Source organism: Natator depressus, chromosome 3, assembly GCF_965152275.1.
Source record: "Natator depressus isolate rNatDep1 chromosome 3, rNatDep2.hap1, whole genome shotgun sequence".
In the NCBI taxonomy this organism is placed as follows: Eukaryota; Metazoa; Chordata; order Testudines; family Cheloniidae; genus Natator; species Natator depressus.
Window position 1 is genome coordinate 41,014,107 of NC_134236.1, and position 25,100 is coordinate 41,039,206.

The 25,100-nt window shown below is 41.0% G+C and overlaps 1 protein-coding gene across 2 annotated transcripts in view; it reads right to left on the reverse strand.

Moving 5' to 3' along the window:
• Positions 1–22,684, reverse strand: part of TDRP (testis development related protein) — a 39,211-nt gene extending 16,527 nt beyond the window's left edge. The window contains exons 1-3 of one of the 2 annotated variants that reach the window (XM_074946822.1): positions 22,595–22,684; positions 22,063–22,205; positions 7,013–7,072 (exon numbers count right to left, since the gene is read on the reverse strand). In XM_074946822.1, the coding sequence (XP_074802923.1) occupies positions 7,013–7,072; positions 22,063–22,173 (171 nt within the window). In that variant the 5' untranslated portion in view covers positions 22,174–22,205; positions 22,595–22,684. The remainder of the gene's footprint in view (positions 1–7,012; positions 7,073–22,062; positions 22,206–22,594) is intronic. The other variant, XM_074946823.1, reaches the window with a different exon arrangement.
• Between the last annotated feature and the right edge of the window lie 2,416 nt (positions 22,685–25,100).

Genomic DNA, 25,100 nt, shown 5'->3' on the forward strand with positions numbered 1-25,100 from the left:
ACATTCATTTGGAAAGTTATTCTACCTTAACTTTGCTGAGATCATTGTTAGAATGGTGCACTACCATCAGAGTATGACTAAGTTGGAACACATATTGCTTCATATCTCTTGGAAGTAGAAATACAAGGAATTTACAAGGTTTTTTGCCTATCACATTATTTCCATGGTTTTCAGGTTTTGAGCTCACAGGTTGTGTCCCAATGCAACCTTAACTGTCACTAAATGAAGATAGTGTATGTTTATTTCTTAGTGTTTTATACATAAGACACACATTCATTCATACACATGCACAGGGTTGATGAACCTTAGCAGATAATTCCCCAGGATCAGGGAGATTAGAGGGGGAATTGACAAATGACAAATGTGAAAACACCTGCATTTTAATGTGTCAATTTACACATAATAGTTCTTAAAACTACAAATGTGTGTTACAGGGTGTTTTCTCATTGTGCAAATTAAATAAAATCAGTTGTTTTTAAAAAGAAAAAAAAAAACTTTGTAAACAACATTTGTCACATACAGCCATAACATCCCTTCACATAGGTCAACAGCAGGATTTGAACATTCAGACCAGAAATCTACCATTTGACCTACAAGAATAATTGTTAGTCTCTACTTAGTTCAGCCACTAGCGTATGATTTTATGCACACTCTCCCAGTGCATACATCTATTTTCTAGACAACAGTAGTATACTGAAGATCAGAAATTCTTAGTTCAGTACCAGGAGAAGAGTGTGGTTTAGCAGTTAGAGTCAGAACAACAAAATGTATTCAACTGCAGCTGGATAGCTAGGATTTGAGTCTATCACATTAAAGTTCTGGGTTCTTCACCTGCAGTAACCTGAGGTAACCATTATAATTTATTTCTAGAATAGGTAGGCAGCTCATACATGACTGCTTTCTCAAGCAGTTAAGTGCATGGGAATAAAAGCTATAGCTGGTCAAAAAAAAATTTAGGAAACATTTTGCCAATCAAAACCAAAATATTTTGTGGAAACGTATTGGTTTCAACTAAAATTTTGTTGGAAAGGTTTCTCAGGTCGAGGCTGGAATGTCTGGTCTGAGACAAAGAGATCCCTCCAGAATAGCCAAGACACGCATCTCACCTGTCTGATTCAGAGCAGCGACTTTAATCTGCATCTCCCACATCCCAGGTGAGTGCTCCAACTATTCAGCTATTAACTATTCTGCAGGGAGTTGCTCTCATGATTTTCCACAAAAAAACAAAACAAAAACAAGCCCAACATTCTGAAGGTCTCATTCCTCCAATGAGGGAGGAAAACAAATGTCAAAACATCAGCATTTTTTGTTAAACAGAAATTTGTTTTCCCGTCAGTCCTAATATAAACCCCAGTAGTACACATGAGATTTAAACTCATGAACTCCTCTTTCAAACCTTCCCCTAAACTACTGGGATATTTAGTAGGGGAGTGTCACTGTCTACCCCACCTCCCTAGGCGTATCATGTTATGTTGTTACTGATAAAAAGGCTTGGTAGAATTTGATTTCTTTTGGTTGCAATTTTGATGGATAATATTAATGTTTATTTTAAGCTTTTTTTTCTTTTTTTTTTTTTTTTACTATTTTTATCAATTGACATTTTCACAGTGGGGGAAATTATGGGAGAGATCAGACAACAATGATGTAATGACCACAGACGATGAGATTCAAAAAGTTAAGAATTTTATAAAGCTTTAAAATACAAACTGTCAATATCACATGTCAAAAACACAAATTAAATACTCTTAAATCAAACAATTTCTAAAGCAGCATTTTCCTTACTTTGTCTATCTGTAAATTTCAATGACCACTGCTGGAAATATTTTTTAGTAAGTTTGTGTGTATACTGTGAAATCGACATTTACCAATAAAAAACTAATCCTTCCAAGCCTACTGATAAATCTGATAGGTTTGACTTGGTGCATTTCTTTTCAGTTACGGAGAGAAAGTGAAAAATCATGACCCAGATTACCTAACATATAACTGATATTGTATTAACCAGAACATGAAGAGCAGCACATGAAGAAAAGCACAAACCCTAAAGTATTTAGATTTCCAAGGGGTGTCGGAAAAGAGGTAAGACATCCAGTAAAAAATTTAAAAAGGTCATTTTGCAAACCTTATAATTTTCTCTGTAGAAACCCAATTTTCAAACCACCATGAAAAAGTCATAGTAGTAAAAATTTACTTTGTTAATTTTTTGTCATTGTAATGACATTTTTACAAAATAAAGGTTTAACGCTTCAGTTAAACAGAAAAATTCTCACTCAGCCTTACCTACGAAGTTATGACCAATGAGTTCATAGTTAGTTTGCAAGTCTCCACTGTCAATGTAAAGGTCAGGAGTGGGTAATCCCATCTCTAGAAGTCTCTTTTCCATAAAGTATTTAGAGAGAAAAATCCATTGTAAGGGTAATTAGATGATTTGTAGATCCCTAATCTCTTTGAGTGTTGTTTCACATCTCTGATGAACAGGAAACAATCTAATTTCCACAGCTTATTGGTATCGTTATCCCAAACTCAGTTATATATTCAAACACTGACCTTTAAAATTAAAGAGATGTAATTTAACAAAGCTATAATTCAACTAAAATCTCTTGTCTGACAAGAATATAGAATACTATTAAAGACTATATTTGCCTGTGATATTAGCCTTTTAGAAAGGTAACTTTAAAGTGGACCCATCAGGGGCCAGGATCCATCTTACAGATTGCAGTCAACTGTTCTCATAGAACAAAGCAGAAACTAATGAAGGAGCATCCCTTTGAAGTCCAATACTCACCAATAGAACTAGAGGTATGTGAAGGTCTGACCTATGTTGGCTGGACTCATAAAAGCAAGGAGTGTTCCCTTCAGAGAAAAGCCAGCCACTGCAAGACTCCCCCTTTCCTACCCTATCTGCCATTTTAGGTGATTAAAGGACTGGCCTGCTGTAATGCAGTGTCCCACACAGTCCCCCTCCTGTACTGTTCAAGATCAATAGGACTAATCATTAAAAGTCAACCAACTAGCATCAGGGGAACCATCTTCTCTTTACAGGTTTCTAAGGATCTGAAGCCCTCAGAGCAAATTCCTCCACTTCAGCTGGCCAAAACCCCAGCTCCAGCAGTACTCTACTTTCTGTACCGTGAAAAAGCTGCCTTTAATTGGCATAGCTGAAATTGGAAGCTTGCACAGTCACTTCCACAACAGGAGGCAATCTGCTGCTCCATAGTTGCGTTTCCTCCACTCTGCCAATGTTTCCAACCTCATCACTTATCTGTTAGATTCTCACAGTCTTCTGTGCCCTCTTTCTTACAGCATCCTCTGCACAATACAATCTCCCTGAACTCATCCACAGGCCCCTCCCTATTCTGTCCTCCTTCAAGTCCTTTTTGAAATACCTTCTGTTATGTTGACTATAATGATTCAAGTTGACTTCTATATAAATTGCATATAGATTGCTTCCTATTATTCCTTTTCCTCAGACCTCTCTGTCTACTTATTTGGGTCTACTGTTTTCCCTTAGATTATAAGATTCTCAGATGAGGGACTGTCCTCCTTATGCATTTAGAAAGCTCACTTGGTGAGCACTATCAGAAATAAATAACAGCTTTCCACAACTATACGAATATTTACTCAATGTAGTATGACAATGCATACTATGCTAGATTTCTATACTAAGCAGGCACCTTTGTTAGCCAATAAGCAAGAAATGACACAACATAACAACATCCTTCTGAGAAGGAGTAAATCATCACTGAAGAGTCCCTTTTAAGTTAATTTTACTGCCAAAGGTACATAATTCATCATTAAAACTGTGCCAGAGGGCCAGAATGGGCATGAAGAAATGGAAGCTATGAGAATGAGTCACAGTTAAAAGGAAACAGAGCAGGAATTCTGACAGTGGTTAAAAAGGCAACTGAAAAACACAACCTAGAAGTCTGACACATTGAGTACATGATGAACCTCCACTAAAAAATTTAAATTAAATTAAACAAAAATAAAAATGAGAGACAATTTGTAAATGTAACTGATGGTAGGATGGCAGTCATTAAAATATACAGAATAAGGTGTGAAGCAGATGGAGACAAATAAGGTGTCAAAACAGGAAAGTAAAATATGTTTGGGTTGTTGGGTTTACTACAAAAAATTAATTCCTTTTTAAAGTAAACACTGGTTATAAATCTGACTGTAAACCACCCAGACATTTTCCTCTTCCGCCTGATTACATAGACTCTAAGTGCGGGGAGCTTTGAGAAAACAAGAGAGGGTCTCCCTGCTCTCAGTTCTGGTGCCACAGCAGTCCCTGGCTTTCAAGAGTAACAACTGGAGAAAAGTCTTGCTTGGTCATAGGATGGAGAATATTCTGTGCAGACGGAATCTTCAGAGAATTTAACTGCCAAACTCTTAACACGCCTCTACTTATTTGTGAACTGAGTTTTTCAGAGGTTCATAACTTGACCCAATTTGGCCATATTTTCACTGGAATAGCTTAAGGCACACTTCTGACACTAAGTCAATCCCTTTGCCAAATTCCAGGCCCATTCCCCAACGCATAGATGCACTAGGGCTTTTCAGCAAAGAGTTGTAAGAATTTTTTTCACCTGGGCAAAATAACGTATTTTCTACTAACTATGATCTGAGAAATGAGTGGACTGTTTCCACAGAAATGTTTCCACAAAAATTCAGCCTCATACAGATACCTGACGTCGAAATTTTTGCTCCAAATGGTTGAAGTTTGGCAAAGTTATAAGCAACTGAAAACAGGGTATTATAATGGAAGGTGTCAGGCAACCTTAACTACAAGTGTTGCTAACTCCACTGTCTATAATAAATACATTAGGCTTTATTGCAGGGATGAATTTAAATATAATATAAAATAAATCTCTTCTCCAGTCTGGAACTTGCCCCCAAATACCAAAAGACAAGAAAAACACTGTTTCTGGACTCAGCTGCTGACAAAAAGCCGCTCTACTCTGTGGTTTGAGTGGCTGGAGCTCCAGCCTAGGCTGACTTCATATCCACCTGGATGTGCTGCAATTTCCAATACACATGGTAAAAAGTGACTGACTTACTTCCCCACAAACCAGTCCACTCCATCTTTTCCAAAACTGGTCTGTTAGTCACAGTGGGAATCACCAAATTCCCTCTCCAACCACACAAAACTTCCAGCTGTGCTTTACTGTCCTTAGTTATATTGATTCAGTACAGGGATTCCGCTATAGCCATGATGTACATGAACGGCCTCCCAACATGCGTAATTCTTTAACTCTTTATCAAAGATTAAATATTCCAAAGAACCTCACTGCATCACATTTTTAAAAAGTTTAGATTACCCAAATAAAGAACTGAAATGATTCCGCAGACACTAACAATTGGAGAAAAAGGCAGTTAAGGGAAAAGGCAGGGTTGCCAAAAGATTTCTCTAATGTACCGGTTTAACAAAAGTTTGTATGATAATGACAGCTCACTGGTTTAGCTGGTGAAATGTTTCCTTGAAACCAAAACAAGGGTTACAAGTCTTTACAAATGATTAAGAAAGTCTATAAAAAGTCCCAAAACAGAAACAATTTTAAAGAATTATTTTTCATTGTTTTGAATTTCCAATATCTGGCCTGAAATCCATTAAAACCTATCTGTGATACAAGGAGTCAATTTTTTCTAGTACCATGTTTTATATGAAGTTAAAAAAAAAAACAGGAAAATTATAGTACACTTTGAACTTATAATTTCAGTAAAAAACATTTTTTTCTTGCGACCCAGTTGAAGAAAATTGTTGATGCCCACGACCCAACAGAGCTGGGGATGAGGGGTTTGCGGTGTGGGAGGGGGTCAGGGCTCTGGACTGGGGGTGCAGGCTCTGGGGTGTGGCTGGGGATGAGGGGTTTGGGGTGCAGGAAGGGGCTCCAGGTTTGGGGGGGCTCAGGGCTGGGGCAGAGGCACGGAGTTGGGGTGTGGGCTTACCTCGGCCAGCTCCTGGTCAGCAGCGCAGCGGAGGTGCAGAGGCAGGGGTCTTGTCTGTCCTGGCACTGCGGACTGCGCTGTGCCCCAGAAGCACAGTAGCAGGTCCAGCTCCTAGGCGGAGGTACACAAGTGGCTCCGCGTGACTCCCGCCCTCAGGCACCATCCCCCACAGCTCCCATTGCGGAGCTGGACCTGCTGCTGGCTGCTTCTAGGGTAGAGAGCAGTATCGGAACAGGTAGGGACTAGCCTTCCTTAGCCAGGTAGCACCACTGACAGGACTTTTAATGGCTCGGTCAGCAGTGCTGACCAAAGCCGCTGCGACCCAGTCCCTTCCTTTCTGCGACCCAGTTTTGGGTTGCAACCCATGGTTTGAAAACCACTGATCTAACAAAGATGAGGCAAAGAAATGACTTTCATACATTATTAATAGAAAGTATCCTTTTACACTAATTAAACTATAGTTCAATCACTTTGCTCAATTCATTTGGAATTTCAAAACAAGTTCTTACTTGCAATAATTAAGCTCAACTTCTGATCCTTTAACCTTCAACTCATGCATTTTTAAGAGCGTATGTTCTGGGGAGGTTTAAAGACATACATTTTACTGGCTGCAGAAATTGGTTTAATTTGCTTTTGCTTAAGATGAAAAACAGAGTCCCAAACCACTTGTGGTCAGAGGGAGAGTCAAACTTGGAAAACTGTACCTATACTATAGTTAAGAAACATCCATTTTACTTTTTATCTTTTATAGCTTGTTATACGTACCCTTTGAAAATTTTCTTAGCCCTCTACTTCAGTTATTCCTTTGGTTCCTTGCTTTTTTTATTTTATTTTATTTTATTTTAATTTTAATAGTACTCCAACACTGGAGAAAAAATTAGTAAAAGACTTGAATAGAGGTTAAAAATATTTTTCTTAAAAAAATAAAGAAAGAATTAGTATAAAGCCATAGCGAATAAAAGCTCAACTCAGGGGGCAGAAAAGAAATAAGGATTTTCCTAACATGCATTAACAGAAAAATGCATAACATGAAACAAGTTTCGTTACCGAAGGAACAAATATTTACCTTTGTTGCAAGTTGTGACACAGAAGATGTAACTTCATCATGAAGAAACTGGTCCTTATTCTTCGGTGGGGGGGGGAAGGAAATACTACAGTCAGTTATAGCTGAACAATATGGAATACTTGTTTCAGAATATTCATGATGTCTTTATTTTACTCAGCTCATCTCAATGGTAACTTATTATGAAGATATGATATACAACTCAAATGTTTATAAAACTTAATGAAAAATGAAAGATGTAAACAAAACCTCATTCAGATCAATGCCAAGTTGTGTGTCAAAAGTTATAAATAGCCAAACCGTCGCAATATATAAAAGTAAAGAAATAAAACTTCCACCAGGGATTATCTTTACCTCAACATTCTATTGATGTTGTTTTTATCTATATTTGAAGCCTCATTTCGATGACCATGTTTTATACATTACTATCTCATGTATAGAGCTATTTTTTTCCTTGGATGTAATTTTACTAGTTCTCACAAGTTAAGCAAGATAAAGCCTGCTCAACGGGTCAAGCGTGCTCATTATATAGACTAGAGGCTTCCAAGGAAAACCAAAGTACTGCAGGAAGTGGTAGCACATTTCTCTTCAACTCAGAGCTAAAACTATTATCCTACTGGGCCACAAGTATACCATGGTGCCACAGGTACTGTCTTCAGAATGAGACAAAGTAAGATCCTAATCACTTGTGCTAACTAGAGACTCTATGCATGTCTTCCTTAACATCCTGCCCAAATTTTATTCTTCTTACCCAAATTCCCCACTATGGGCTATATTCTCCTACTTCAGTTCCTGTCCCTAAATGTGGTGTAGTGTTTCTGGAACCATTACACTGGCTGTTATATCCCAGAGAAAGCTGCATTTTGGAGATAAGCATAGTGATCTCTACAGGAGATCTCCACAGCAGTAGCAGACCTAGTTGTTAGAGTACAGGATAACGTCAGGACCTCCTGGGATCAGAAAGAACTAAAACATTACTTGCTGGGGCTTTTGGAAAATCAGTTAACCTCTGCATTTTGGTTAGCTATCTTTAAAATGGGAGAATACTACTACAGATGGGAGTTGAAAGGATTAAAGAGTACTTTACAGTACTTTAATGATGAAAAAAGTGTTATACAAATTCTAAGTATTATTAAATGGTTAATAATTTTCTTTTTAAAAATGTTGAGGCTTTGAAAAGGAGCTATATTAAAAATAAAGTCCCCCCATTTTCACCTCACTCCTTTGTCAGCTCTAAAAGAGTTGGCCCAGTTTACAAGGCCTTACGCTCTACTTGATGGCACATCTCTTTTTTGACGTTTAGATGTAATGCTGCATCCAATCAATTCAAAATTTCTGAGAATGCTCTAGGCATCAATGGGGAGAAACCTACTTATTTTGGTGAAAAGTGAAAAAAATAAAAGGAGGAAATGGGGGACCCACAGAGCACCTAGCATCTGGTTAGCAGAGCTACCAGTTTCAGCCACCTCTTTCATTGTCTATAGAGCAAAGAACCAGTTGGTGGCAGCCAGTAAACACACAGTCCATCATACCAAGAGGAAGAGGAAAAAGCCAGTTAAACGTTTCCCTCCACACTTATTATATCTTTATAAATATATATTTTGAACACAGTGATTTCAAGATGATAATTATTACTATTAATGAAACTACGTTCCCTGCTTTTTTTCTTTCAGCACCACACATTACTAAATGCTTTTATGATTGATAAGTAATAGTATATATTTATTTCTCCTATTATTATAGGTAGGAAGGGATTAGAGGGTTTTTTTTTTTTTTAAAAAAAAGGTTTTATTCTAGAATTTCTCTACCTGCATATTTCATGCTCAGTTTCCTTTACCATGCCAATTTTTCCTATATAATAATTTTTGATGTTCTAATTGTTTCAGAATTATTCACTGTAATTTAGGTTTGGATAATGTACAATATTACACTATTTCTTTTCACTTACATGTTGAACTCGTAGGGCTACAGTCTTCTGTTGCTGAACAAGTAACTAAATGCTAATGTTCCATGCATTTGGTAAACTCTGATCAACAACTTAAAAGCAACTTTCCAGGTTTGGCAATAGAATGTCAGTACACACAACGTTTCCACAAGGAAACACAAGTGTCCTTTTGTTGGACATACTGCAAACCATAAAGTACTCAAAGGATTAACTCAATAAGCTACAAACTTTTTTGTATAAAGATTATACTGTTGATCTACTTTTCCTCAGTTTCTCTTGTGGTTAAGTAATAAACTAGCCTCTTTTGATCATTCACTTTAATAATAAATCTAAGCTGAGAAACCTGGTTAAACACAAAGAATGTATCAAAAGGGGGGCATACAGGACAAGAGCTGCCCTACTACATAAATGGCAAATTATTAATTATTTCCAATCAGTGCGTCAACCTCATACTATAAGTCTGGATGTCAAAAATCAAAAGCATGAACAAAGTATACAATTTATAGCAAAAAGAAATAATCTGTAAAACGGATTTGGGTAACGATCACTTTTACTGTAAATCCTTTAAATGTAAATTGTTGCTCTCCTGCTCACCTGTCTTAATTATTCCCCCCACAATTGATCAAGGAATTAGGCACTGTAATTTTAAAATGTCTACACTGTGGTGATTACAAGTGTAGGCTAGGTTAAAAACTTGAGATATTTAATTTCTCAAGGAAAATAGCAAAGAATATTCCCAGCCTCCCTCCATGCCTGAAAATATGCATAGAAAAAGGGATCTGAAAATCACCCAGGAAACTACAAGCCTGCAAATTAGCCTCTATAGTTGGAAAGATTCCTGAGTCATGGATTACAGATCAAACAGTAAAACAACGATATAGGCTGATCAGAGACAGTCATCACAGATTTAGAAGAGGTGGTCATGCCACCTGATGTCACTTCTTTGAAGAAGTGACAACGAGAGCTGTTGCGAAGTAGTAGATAGTTTACTAGAGTTCAAGGTGGCTTTGTACAGCACCAAAAAAGATACAGAGGGCTAAGTATATTATTAAGGCAAAATTTCCTCTTGTCTGGATTAAGAGTTGGCTTCAAAGACAAAAGGCAATGGTAAATGTATACAGCTTCAGGTACGAAGGAAGCAACAAGAGGTAACCGAGTGACATTGACACTGTGCACCATTTTGTTCGCTGTGCATGAATATATCTGGAAAAAGGGACAGTGCAGGCAGGTATACATATTTACAGTCATGAAACTAAGAGGTCAAATCAACATTAGAAGATGAGCGATCACGTTTAAATGAACACAGAAAGAACGGACGTTGTAAAAGCTTTAGTGACATATTTCATTTAATATTACAACAACTTCCTGAAATAAAATTAACTTGGGTTGGAGATGAGCACTGTCACATGACTGACCATAAAGATGTTAGAAAAACTAGATCTGCACATTTCAGAAGAAGATACTAAGAAGGACTGTGTGTATCAATATTACTCAGCCATAATTCTTTTACCTCTAGGACATAAGGCTACATGTTCAAGTGCAGTGCAATGATTTGGATGTATATCCAATGTTGACTACTAAACGTGCTGCATCCTTCTGCTAGCCTCCAGTGGATGGAACTAGAACAGGTGGTCTAATTATAAGATTGCCAAGATTTTAGGCTTCATTTTGTGAGATTCATTTGCCTATTTTCACAGCAAAGTAGCTAAAATCCATTTGGACAGACTATACAACTTTAGACTTAGCTATGACTATCACTGATGAAAAATATTAACTAGATTACTTCAGAGGAAGAGCAGATTCAAGATACGCATTAGGGGGTCAACCATTGTTTTCTTATACAAAAAAAAATTATTTTTCAACCCCAAAGCTATTCATGATCAAACCTAAAACATATCTACACTACCAAAATACACCATGTTTAATCGTAATTGTGAATAAAACATGTTGTAACATGCTTTATTCTGCCCATAAATGTGTTTTTTCCACAGCTAAATATCTAGATTAAAACAACTTTTTTTTTTCTGTCCATACAGAGCATAAAATAAACTACTGTAAAGCAACTGGGTAATAAGCATGTTTTAAAACCATGTTTAAATGTGACTATGTATGTTCAGAAGACGGGCCTATGGAAAGTCATCACAGTTAGATCTCTACCAGCCTGAAAAGCAGTAATCGAAGTCTTACCTTGATCTAGTTATGAAAACCTTGTTTACTGTATGGAATTTTTACAAAAACATCTGTCAGCACTGATGGACAATTTTTGCAGAAATTCTCTGGTGCAGATGAGGCTCATGTAGCAGAGCCCCAGTATAGCTGTTTGTTGCCACTTCTGATCATATTCACATTGTCTTAAGTTACATTGTGTTTCCACATCATTTTTGCCTTACATGTTTTCATCTTTGAATGGGAGTCAGCATTGTTTGCTTGAAGTTAGAAAAGAAGACAGAGTAAGGATACAAGAGCTCAATTCCTGACTCTTCCACTTGCTTACTGTGTGTTCTTATGCAAGACACTCAGCATATCTGCATTTCAGTTTTCTACATCTATCAAATGGAATTAATACTTGTCTACCTTTGTGAAGTGTTCTAGATTTTTGGATGAAAGACAATAGATATGTGAAAGTATTATTAGACCAAGAATTTAAATAATAATTTTCTGCATTTTCAATTTCCATTCTCCACCTCCACCACTCATGCAATACATCACTGTGCACATACACAGGACAACACAACTACAAACATCTTCCAATCCCCAGACCGTCACATTACTGGTATTGTTTCATTGCTGACAATGAGATTGGTGTTTCATCTTCAAGGATCACTTTATGACCTTACTGTGAGGAAAAACAGCAAAAGACTGTTGGAGGGGAAAAGGTGATCAAGCACAGACACTCACAAACTCTTTCATATGTGGACCACATTTTAATAGAGTGAGTTTCATGGACCACCATCTCTTTCATTCCAGATTGCATGAACCACCTCCTTTCCCATTCACAATTGTGTACTTTACTGTCGTTACCACATGCAAGAATATTAACTGTAGTAAGTATTTAATGTATTTTAAACTTTTCAAATGCTGTTTAGCAGATGCAAAGAAGAGAGAGGACCAGCATGTTGTGACCAGAAAATGCTTCATGGACCACAAGTTGAGAACTACTGAATTGGCATATACAATTCCTTTAACGATATCTCTTCTGCATTTTTCTGCTTGGTTGCTGGAGTTCTTTGGTTCACTCTTTCTTAACAAAAGCATCTAGAAGTCTCAAATTCTTTTAAACTATTTGTTTAAATGCCCTTATTTGCGCACTAATTCCATAGGTTTAATACTTTATGTGAAATATTGTGAAAGTTCTACCTGAATGCCAAAATTGGTTGTGATTTCAGCTGACAGACTTTTTCCATCAGTATGAGGAGTTTCTTTTTATTAAAAGAGGCAAAGAGTCCTGTGGCACCTTATAGACTAACAGACGTATTGGAGCCACAGGACTCCTTGCCACTTTTACAGTTCCAGACTAACACGGCTACCCCTCTGATCTTTTTATTACATATTTTAATTCTTCCCATTATTTTGTGTACCTCTGTACTAAGCCACCTGAACCTTCTCAAGTGGAGTTAGGATCAAAAGATCATGTTATTTAGACTTTTCTCATTATAGATGTTTTTTAAAAAGGAACACCATTGAACCATACAAAACTAAAAATATTGCTGGTCAGAAAAAGGAATGTGCATGATGCTGGAAATTCTGACATTTCAAATCAGGATAAAAAGTAAAAATATTAAAATATTTTGTGGAATGGAAATTCTGAAACATTTTGATTTTACCAAACAACATTTTCTGAGGGAACGCTGTTCCATCAAAATTTTTTAGCCACGCTCTACCTAAAAGGTGACATCTCACCCACACCAGTAAAGTGCATATTTGTTACATGCCTCCTGATCCAGAAAATAAGCCCTCCAATGCTGAGAATGCAGTCACACCATTTGGAAAGAACACAGCATTTGACGCATATATTTATAAGTGCCCAGAGGCATTCTGACAAGACAAACACTCCATCTGAAAACTCAAAAGCTCTCCCCCATCAGTTCTGGCAACATGAGCCAGTTTAGCATCTGAAAGACATTTTCAAATGCTGAAGCTGAACACACTATTTTGAAGATTTATTATCAAATCCACTGTTTTGTTTGGTATGTTGCTTTTAGTACCAATTTTGATGTTAACATAGGCCTATCTGTACTGTACTTCTATACTAGACCTAATACTGTAGTCCTTTGTCAGGCAAAGCTCCCACTGAACTCTTTGGGAGTTTTATCTAAGTAAGGACGAGAAGATCAGACACTATTTATTTGCTGCAGAATTCATGCACTAGTTTTGTTTAATTAGTCTCCATAAGTGAATCTGTAACTTGAGTGTACAATTATTGGCAAAAGGTTTTTACTCCATTACTAACTTCATTTTTTATTTTAAACCATCATCTTCTATCGAATCCTCAATTGATTAAAAGTTTAACTTAGATGGAAATGCTTAATTCTCTTTCAGAAATTGGGTATTTTAATTTACTTCCTCTAAGTTATTATTTTATATGTATTACAATAGCACCAAGAGGCCCCAAACAATATGCACTGTACAAACATATAGAAAGACATTAATTAACTGATTTCTTATGGGCAGGATAGAGGAGGTGAATCTTGAGGAGAGAACTGAAGGAGAAGAGGATAGTGGCTTTATGGATCTGTTAATAGAGCATTCCATGCATAAAGGCCAGCGTGGAAGAAGCCACAGAAATATTTGTGAAAAGCTGACAAAGTTGGCATGCCTGGGAGCAGAGCAGAAGTGGCACACTAAATGACATGACAAGAGACAAAAGCAGAGTTATGAGGGGCCTTGAACTTAATGTAATGAAGCAGGGGAAGCCAGCTGTGGTCATTGCGGCCTTGAGGGGTACCCCATCCACACCAGTGGAATGACTGATCCAGATAAGGGGGATGTGGGGCACAGGAGGAAGAGAGTGAGATGCACCGGGACACAATGGAGCTTCTCCATCAGCAAACTCAGATGCTGCAGACTCTTGTAGACATTCAGGTTCAATAATCCTGGGCTCGACTCCCATTGCAGTCTGTAAAGAACTGCAGCACACTACCTCCCTACATGCCACCTCAGCATTCCACATGGCTTCAGCACCCGCATGCCTACCCCTACCACTCCACACCTGGGGAAAAATGGACAACCACAGCTTCGCATATACTGATCTGTGAGAACCGCAGTTGATGTATGTGTAGCCATAGTGGACATCAGTGTTCCTTCCTCTTTTCATTAATTAAGGTTCAATTTTTTAAAATTTAAATGTGTTTACTTGTAAGTTCTTCAGGTATTTTTGGAGCTGTTTTTTGTAAGTAAATAAAACTCTTGTTTTGAAAGTTATTCATTGTTGTTGGTTTACAACACATCGTATATAAAGCCTGCTTGCAGTGAAAGTAGTGGTCTTGTACACTCACAACCCATAGGATTAATGCCGAACAATGCAGTCATCATAAACACACAGCAAGCACCCCAATATTAATAGATCCACTGTCAGTGATATATGCACAGATGTGCATCTAGCACCAAACAATTCCTAACAGGCCCCCAAACTGTTAAGCCAGGTTGAGCACAGTACACTGCAGCACATTAATGTGGCTTTCTTTTAAAGCTCTCCTTCAAAGTCTCCCTGAGTATAGCTCTGCGCTAAGTTCTTCTAATAGGCCTTGTGTCTGGCTGTTCAAACACAGCCGACAGCCACTCCATCTCTGCCCTCCAACCCTGCAGCAACTTTTCCCCCTTTGCTTCATAGATATTAAGCAAGACAACAGGCAGCTATAATCAGTGGGATATTTCTCGCACCGAGATCCAATCTGGTGAGTAAACACCACCAGTGTCCTTTCAATCTACCAAAAGCACATTCAATTGTCATTCTGCACCTGCTGAACTAGTAGTTGAATCTTTTCTCAGTCCTGTTGAAATGGACGGTGTACAGCTTCATGAGCCAGAAGAGTGAGGCGTAGGCTGGACCCCGCAGGATCGCTATCGGCATTCGAACATTGCCAGTGGTAATCCGCAGGTTGTGAAAGAAGGTCCCTGCTTGTAGCTTTCTGAACAGGCCTGTGTTATTAAAGATGTGAGCATCGTGCACATTCCCTCACCAGTCAACACTAATGTCAGTGAAACATGCACAGTGAGCCACCAACACCTGCACAACTATGAAGAAGTAGCCCATTCTGTTGAGGTACTCCGTGGCAAGTTGCTCTGGGGCCAAAAAAGGGATGTGCATGCTATCAACTGCTCCACCACAGTTCAGGAATCCCATAGATACAAAGCCATCCACTACATCCTGCACATTGCTGAGAATCTCAGTCCTGAGTAGCAGGAAACAATTAATGGCCCTCACGGTGGATTTGCCCACTCCAAAATGACTTTCCATGGACCAGTAGTAATCTGGCATTGGAAGTTTCCCTAGTGTGATCGCTACTCACTTCTCTACCATCAGTGCAGCTCTCAGTTTGGTGTCCCTGCACTGGATAGCTGGGGTGAGCTCAGTACACTGATCCAGGAATGTGGCCTTGAGCATCCGAAAGTTCTGCAGCCACTACTCATCATCCCAAACCTGCACTATGATGAGATCCCACCAGTCAGTGCTCGTTTCTTGGGCCCAGAAGCAGCTGCTCAGTGAACGCCATCAATAACCTTGAAATAATTCTCACCATGTCCCACAGCAAAACAACTGCCAGGAACAACAACAACTGCCATCATATTCCCTGCGGTTCTTCTTGAAGCTCTGCAAAATACCAGAGAAGCGTACATCCTGTGCTTGCAATGTTCATGACAATAGTGCAGAGCTGTGCAGGCTACATGCTTCTGCCAGAGACAGCAGGCAGCGACAAGTGAAACTGTGGAAAAACCTGAGTGTCTCTGGATTAAGTTTAGAAGTGTGTGCAACAAGAGTGATGTAGTGGTGGGAGTCTGCTACAGACCACCGGACCAGGGGGATGAGGTGGATGAGGCTTTCTTCCGGCAACTCACGGAAGCTACTAGATCGCATGCCCTGATTCTCATGGGTGACTTTAATTTTCCTGATATCTGCTGGGAGAGCAATACAGCGGTGCATAGACAATCCCGGAAGTTTTTGGAAAGCGTAGGGGACAATTTCCTGGCGCAAGTGCTAGGGGAGCCAACTAGGGGGGGCGCTTTTCTTGACCTGCTGCTCACAAACCGGGTAGAATTAGTGGGGGAAGCAAAAGTGGATGGGAATCTGGGAGGCAGTGACCATGAGTTGGTTGAGTTCAGGATCCTGACGCAGGGAAGAAAGGTAAGCAGCAGGATATGGACCCTGGACTTCAGGAAAGCAGACTTCGACTCCCTCAGGGAACAGATGGCAGATCCCCTGGGGGACTAACATGAAGGGGAAGGGAGTCCAGGAGAGCTGGCTGTATTTCAAGGAATCCCTGTTGAGGTTACAGGGACAAACCATCCCGATGAGTCGAAAGAATAGTAAACATGGCAGGCGACCAGCTTGGCTTAATGGTGAAATCCTAGTGGATCTTAAACATAAAAAAGAAGCTTACAAGAAGTGGAAGGTTGGACATATGACCAGGGAAGAGTATAAAAATATTGCTCGGGCATGTAGGAATGAAATCAGGAGGGCCAAATCGCACCTGGAGCTGCAGCTAGCAAGAGATGTCAAGAGTAACAAGAAGGGTTTCTTCAGGTATGTTGGCAACAAGAAGAAAGCCAAGGAAAGTGTGGGCCCCTTACTGAATGAGGGAGGCAACCTAGTGACAGAGGATGTGGAAAAAGCTAATGTACTCAATGCTTTTTTTGCCTCTGTTTTCACTAACAAGGTCAGCTCCCAGACTGCTGCGCTGGGCATCACAAAATGGGGAAGAGATGGCCAGCCCTCTGTGGAGATAGAGGTGGTTAGGGACTATTTAGAAAAGCTGGACGTGCACAAGTCCATGGGGCCGGACGAGTTGCATCCGAGAGTGATGAGGGAATTGGCGGCTGTGATTGCAGAGCCCTTGGCCATTATCTTTGAAAACTCGTGGCGAACGGGGGAAGTCCCGGATGACTGGAAAAAGGCTAATGTAGTGCCAATCTTTAAAAAAGGGAAGAAGGAGGATCCTGGGAACTACAGGCCAGTCAGCCTCACCTCAGTCCCTGGAAAAACCATGGAGCAGGTCCTCAAAGAATCAATCCTGAAGCACTTACATGAGAGGAAAGTGATCAGGAACAGTCAGCATGGATTCACCAAGGGAAGGTCATGCCTGACTAATCTAATCGCCTGTGCCAAGCAATGTGCACAAGCACTAACTCTGCCAACATAACTGGTGTCAGCAGTAGGGTAGATATGGCCTCATTGTCAATAGCTGTGATTTTTATGGACTAGAGGGGAGCAATGTAGGCACTAGGGAGGCCATAGAGGGGGTGGTTACAGTAATCAGCATGGGAGATAAGGGCCTGCAGAAGAGTTTCTGTTGTCTGGGCAGAAAGAAAAAGGCAGAGTTTAGAGATGTTACTGAGTAAGAAGCAACAAGATTTGGACATAGACGAACTGTGCAGTGTAAAGAAAGGAAGAAGTCAAATACAACAGGTGACAGTAAGGACGGTGGTGTTGGCTACTGTGGGAGAAAGCAGGAAGTAGAGGTTTGGGGATAAAGAAAGAGTTATTTTGCAGTGATTTCAAAGAGAAAGAATAATAAGCAGGATTGGACTGAAGTAGACTGATCTACCTCTCTTCTCCTGACCTACAAGTCATCAGTGTAAAGATGGTAATAGAAACAATGTGAGCAAATAAGACAGTGTAAAAGGAGGAGAGAAAGGGACAGAAAAAGAGCTCTGTGGGACCTTTATGGAGAGTTGGAGAAAGAAGGAGGACTTACTTAAAGAATTGCCGAAGGAGGGATCAGAGAAGTAGGAGGAGAACCATGAAAGGACAGTCATGAAAGCCAAGGAAAAATAATGTTTCAAGAAAATGTGTACAACTGACAAAGTCAAAACCAGTAGAGTTCAAGAATGATAAGGATGGAATAGACTACTTCAATTTTGGCCAGGAAGAACTTGTCAAGAGAAGTTTTGCTGAAGTGGAGAAGACTGAAGCTAGAATGGAGGAGACCCAGGATGGAACTGCAAAGACAGGAATGAGGCAACGTTGAAAGCGACATAATTTGAGGAAATGGAAAGTGAAGGGGAGAAGTTAGTTGGATTAACATTTACTGCTTTCACTTTTTAACAAAAATAATTAGATTTAATTATAAACAAAATTGAAATACTAATACTTTTGTCCATTCCTGACTTTTAGTAGAGTACCCCAAATCTCTAAATGAAGTACCAAGAATGAAATTAAAGTAGAAATATGACTGGCTTACAGTCTAAATCAGAATGTGCCTGTTAGCAGACTCTCTTCTCTGAAGCAAAAAGACAAAGACCTCATTCTCCAAATCAGTCAACTTAGCCAAACTGTTCATGGAGCTTTACTATTTTTTGATCCTTAACATCAAAAACTGATGTCATTGCCCTTATTTGATTTATTTCACTAATATACATCTGAAAGCTTTACTAATTTCTTATCCACTCCTTCAGGGCCTGTGTGAGTTTTATTAATTTAACATGAAAGCTTGTGTCAAAACTGTACCAAAGACTTTTAAACACATTAATTAAAAAGATAACTAAATTTCTGTAGAGCCCAGCTTTGAAATGTTCAGTGAACAGGTCTAAACTGTAATTAACATGAAACATGTCTCTGCATTTCTTTCTATTTGAATATAATAGAAATTAAGATCAAATGAGAACACGTCAAGGAAGAGGAAATCCAGTATTTCATTTTGTCTATTTTATTCCTTTAATTTAAAAATGAAAATTTAGTTCAATTCTCCCTCCCGCCGATAATATGTAATCAACTATCTTACTAAAACAGTCAACAACATCTCATGTATTAGAGTTGCATATCATATTGACACATCACTGTCATCTTAAAGTTTCATTTGATTAATATTTTTAAAAGTATAGTATACAACATACATAAGACCTTTAGTCAATGAGCACTTACTCAATATGAATGCCAACGCATTAAGTCCTACAAAAGTACAAAAGAAACATATTTTCAAGTACAGACAATTGACTACAACTTGAATCACAATGAGTATCTTACAAAGTAAATTTATACTCATCATGCAAAGTTGAAGAGCTCTTTGAAAACATAGTAGAAAGAGCAAGTTAAGGAGAGTACATTAGATTTTACTAAATACTTGGGCTCTTTAGTTGTATTAAAATCTACTCATGTATAAATTCTTACTTTAGCCAACAAAGTACATTTTGTGGGCAAAAGGGTTTATACACATAATTAAAGTCATTTTTGTGATTTAAGGAAGAATTGTCTAGTAAAAAGTACATGAAGTCAAATTTATTGTCTGACTAATCTTTCAGAGTTTGTCTGTCTTTTCACTCTCAGGAAAGTTTTTAAACAGCGTCAACAACCCAAACCACCTTTGTTATGCAGGCACTTCCATCTTCAGTTACCTCAAGGATGATGATTCTGTTTTAGGAAACTTTTGAAATTGCATTGGAATGAAAATCTTTTCAACATTTTCATGAAAATGGTGTCAAAAATATCCATTTTCTGATCTAAACCTAAGCTTTTTGACTTGGGAAGATAAGGTTAGGTTGGTGTCTGTTAAGGGTATGTCTACACAGCAGCTAGAAGCTATGATTCCCAATTCAAGCACACATGCTAGCTCTGCTCAAGATAGCAGGATAAAACTGCAGCATGACTGTGGCAGCATGGAAGACGGCTTAGGCCAGCCATTTAACTGCACCCACCAGACTCCCTGCATATGTAATCAGGAGGTTAGCAAAGAAAATGTGTGTATGTCCAAGCAAACAGGAGATCATACATCTTAGCTGCTATAGTATGGCAGTTAGGGCACTAACCAGCAGTGTAGGAGACCCAGATTCAAGACCCTGCTCTGGATGATTCAAAGCAGTTTCAGATCACTCTGAAGCAAGCAGAATAAGAACTCTGAATCCCAATCTCCCACATCCCAAGCTAGTGGCCTAACCACCAGGCTACAGGGTGAGAGCTTGAGCTCCCTCTCCAAAATACTTTTTCAAAACAGATACATATTTGCAAAATGTTTCAGCTTCAACAAAAAGCATATTTTTACAAGATTTCATTTGGTCTAAAATGTTCTGACCAGTTCTATCTACAACAATATAGATGTTATTTCATATTATTTTTTAAAGTAAGAAACTATAATAGTTATAAATGTTTTAACACTAATTATGTAAATTGTATGCAGAAGCCTTTGAAAATCCTATTAGACTTGACTTATAAAAATATAGATATCTGATTTTAATGCATGGGGAAGACAATATATCACAAATTCAAAGTGAGATTGAAATGTTCTTGTAACACAACCTGAAAAAATTGATTCTCTCTTAAGAAAGTAGAAGATTAGCGAAAGAAAATGTACATTTAAGGAAAAGGAATAATGATCACATTAAGGGGATCTATTTTGTCATTATGAAAAGTAAGTCTACGCCAAGAAACAATACTGAGCTCTCTCATTTACTTACAAGCACGCAAACAAATATCTGAATATGGTCCAGTGGCTGGGCCACAAGACTGATAATTGAAGAGATCTTGGCTCCTAGTTCTTGTTGAACTAACTCTTTGATCAGGGCTAAATATTTATGCTATGTACAGCATGATTAGCCAGGCTGTGCAGTGAGAAGGTAGACATTATTAGGGGGTGAGGACTGAATCACTCTCAAGCAGAATTCATAGCAGAAGCGGAAGCAACTCCACAGCTGTATGTTAGAAGCTTGATCCTGTTCCTACAGAAATTAGTGGCAAAATGCATTTATCTCAATGGTGCATGATCAGGCCCTAAACCATATCAACTCCAATCTAATTGGTTGTACAACCTTATTTCCTTATGTTATACATCCTCCTTAAGACACTTACCTAAATAGTGAGTTGTAAAAATAAAGCATCTTTGTTTTGAGTGATGTTCTATCCAGATAGTTCATTACAATTAAAATAGATTCATCCAAAACAGCCTTAGCTATATACTCTGACAATTCATTTTCTCATTCTCATATAATAAAAGGTTTAAATAAAGGAAATCCTTGTTAACTAAACAAATGTTTTACACTACATTGAATATTTTACTACAATCATCAAAGCTGTTTTGATTTCAACAAACAAGCAATTATAGCTTATATTGATTTACAGACTTCTCTATAATTACTGTACTAATATATAACATAGACTGGGTAAAGAATTTCTAACTACACACCCATGGTAAGTCATCAAGAGTTATTGAATGATTAGCTTGGAATACTCCTGCGCTGGCACACCCCATCCAGTAAAATTAAACTTCAATCAAATGCTGTAATTACAAGGCACTTGCAAAAAAGAATTTATCAAAACTAATAATAGTGGTAAGCCATTAGACTCACAATTACTAATGGAATCAGTAACTATTTTAGTTGTTCTGTTTGACATTTGACTAATACCTCTCCCTTACCCAAACAGAACCTTTACTCCAGCTTGTAAGTGTATCTTTGTAGTATTTATGCAATCTTTTGTGTGCTGAGGGATATCTAACAGGGAAAAGTCTTCAAACAACATTGTGTCTACTTTAATAATAGCAACAGCTGCCTCTCTTTAAGTATAAAAACAGGCCAGCCATAACCTAAATCCCCCCCCCTTTATATTTAATGGGGATTATGCCTTTGGGGATCATTTGTTTGTTGTGTTCAATGGACTAGTTGCAGTGCCTGTGCTTGGGGGTGGGAGAAAGAAAGTGCCCTGTGTAGTATCAAGTCGTGGGAATGAAGGGCGGCAGGTCCCAGCACTGCAAGAGGACCGTTTTTAAGGAGGGAATCCGAGAATCCCAACAAACAGCAGCAATTTATACCCCCTCTACAAATGCCCCGTCGTTCCCGAGTCACGCCAAGCCTCGCCACCCAGTGAGTACAGACAAGTGAGCGGGGGCAGTGGGTCCCACAGAGCGCACGGGGATGCCGCGATGCTGGGCACTCTTGTTATTAACCGAGTCCCCGCTCCGGTTACCTGCGCGGCGGCGCTGGCTGCTGGCTGAGGCGGCGGGTCTCGGAGCCGGGTCTCTTCCTCCTCGGGAGAATCATCCAGGAGAACTTTGCTGCTCTTGTTGAGTTTCCACATGATGGGGCGTGGGGGTCCCACCTCACTCAGCCCTGGGACGGGGGGGAAAGGGAGTGACTCCGCTGCCCCGGACGCGCCTGCGAGCGCACTCGGGCACTCGCTGCCGGGCGGGCGGGCAGAGCTTCCCCTCCCTCCGGCCCTATACCAGCCCCAGCCCCCTCCCCTCTCCTGCCCGCATCCCCTCCCCGCCGGCTCAGGCGGCCCCCTCCACCCGGACCAGTGCCCGGCTCCGTCCCAGGGGGCTGCGCCTTCTCGGGCCCCTCCCGCCGGCCGCTCTGTCCCCTGATCTCAGCGGCCGCGAGGAGCTCGGCGGGGAAGGTCCCGCCCCCGGCCGGCTGAGCTGTCCGAGCGCGGGGCTGACAGGCCCGGAAGGCGGTGGCCGGGGGAGGGAAATGCCGCCGTCTCTCTGGCCCCTTCTCACCTGTGACCTTCCCCCACCAGAGCCGCGGCCCGGAGCCGCCGAGCGGCCGCTGCCATGTTTGCGAGTGGCGGCGGCGGCGACGAGCGGAGGGAGGGCGGGGGGAGCACGGGCTTTCCGGTCACCACGGCAACCAGCGCGGCTCCGTCCGGCCTCCCACATCCCGCCTGGGCCTAGCGAGGGAGAGGGGCGGCCCTCTGCGTGCCCGCCGCCGAGCGCTCGCTGGCCTAGAGCATCCACACAGACAACGCCCCCCTTCAAAGTGCCCCACGCACAGAGAGCCTCCCGTCCCTTCACACTATCCCGTGCAGAGAGTGCCGCACACAGACAGCACCCCATCCTTCACAGCACCCCCACACAGAGCACCCCACTCCTTCACAGCACCCTCAGACCGCCCCCAAACAGATAGCACCCCAGCCCTTAACAGAACCTCACTCTTTCCCAGCACCCCTACAGATAGAGCCCTGGACAGACAGCATCTCACCCCTTCACATCCCCTCAGACCACCCCACCACACAGACAGTACTTCTCCCCTTCATAGCATCCCACACTGAGCATGCCACACAGAGCACCCCACCCCATCACAGCACCCACACGCAGACAACACCCTGGCCACCCTTTCACAGCACCCCCAGACCAACCCCACACAGGCAGCACCTCACCTCTTGACAGCACCCTTGCAGAGGGGACCCCACCCCTTCAAAACACCTGGTACACACAGCATAGTATTAGGAGAAACCATTTCACTAGGAGAGTGGTGAAGCACTGCAATGGGTTACCTAGGGTGGTGGTGGAATCTCCATCCTTATAGGTTTTTAAGGCCCGGCTTGACAAAGTCCTGGCTGGGATGATTTAGTTGGTGTTGGTCCTGCTTTGAGCAGGGGGTTGGACAAGATGACCCCCTGAGGTCTTTTCCAACCCTAATCTTCTATGATTCTATGATCTCACCCCTTTACAGCACCTCCATGCATACAGCACCCTGCACAGAGAGCACACTACCTCTTCACATCACCTCAAACACAGACAGCATCCCACATAGACCGCCCACACACAGGCAGCAGCACGCCACCCCTTCACAGCACCTCCACACAGAGCACTACACATAGTGAGCAGGCTACACAGCACCCCTCACACCACCCACACAGAGAGCAACCCCACCCACCAATCCATCCCTTCACAACACCCACACAGAACACCCCCCACAAAGAGCAACTGCACATTACTCGCCACACAGACAAGACCTCTGGGCTACCCTACACACAGAGAGCACATCACCCTTTCATAGCACCCTACAACACACCCCAACTTCTCACAGCACTCCACACACAAAGCAATCTACACAGAGAGAATTTCTCACAACAGCCTCCACACACACAGCACCCCATCCATCACTACCTCCCAAACACAGAGATGGCACCGCTTACAAACCATTCACAGAGACAGCACCCAGCACAGTTCCCCACATGTAGCATGCTACACAGTCAGTTCCCCTTGCCTCCTTTGTAAAGTGCTTTGAGATCTATTGATGAAAAGTACTATATAAAATATCAGTATCATTTTATTATTATATTAGTATACCACTGCACACAAATACTTTCCCATAGACAGTACCTCACATGCAGACAGTATCCCCCACAGCATTCCATACATACACGTACAGCAACCCACACAGTCACTACTCTACCCCCCAACCTTACCTGTACACTGTCACTTCCCACTGATCACCCACCACCCATACAATACCCCCACACAGACAACCCCGAGAACAAGTTTCCACAGTACTCTACACCATTGGTTCTCAAACTAGGGCCGCCACTTGTTCAGGGAAAGCCCCTGGCGGGCCGGGCCGGTTTGTTTACCTGCTGTGTCTGCAGGTTCGGTTGATCGTGGCTCCCACTGGCCACGGTTCACCGCTCCAGGCCAATGGGGGCTGTGGGAAGTGATGCGGGCCGAGGGATGTGCTGGCCACCCTTCCTGCAGCCCCCATTGGCCTGGACCAGCGAACCACGGCCAGTGGGAGCCGCGATCGGCCGAACCTGCAGACGTGGCAGGTAAACCAGCCCGGCCCACCAGGGGCTTTCCCTGAACAAGCGGCGGCCCTAGTTTGAAAACCACTGCTCTACACACAATCACCTCTCACTCGTTGCACACACACAGCATCCCTAACAGTGCCCTCCCCGCTCCACATAGTCACCAATCACCCCACAAACATCACCTTCTACACAAAGTAGCCTCCTTACTCATGCAGGGACTGCACTCCACCCACTGTCCCCACACATGCAATTACCTCCCACTCATCCCACTAGTTCTTCAACCATCCATAAAGATTTCCAAGACAGAAAATACTCAAATTTCTAATTAGCTGAGCAAAGTGAGATCTTACACTCAACTCAATGGCATTTCTCTGTATGTTCAACCTGGAAATACCAGATTTGATATGTTTAATATTTTATAGATAAAAAATAAGCAGACAAATATCTTTAACTTTTTTCCCCGACAGCATGAGCTA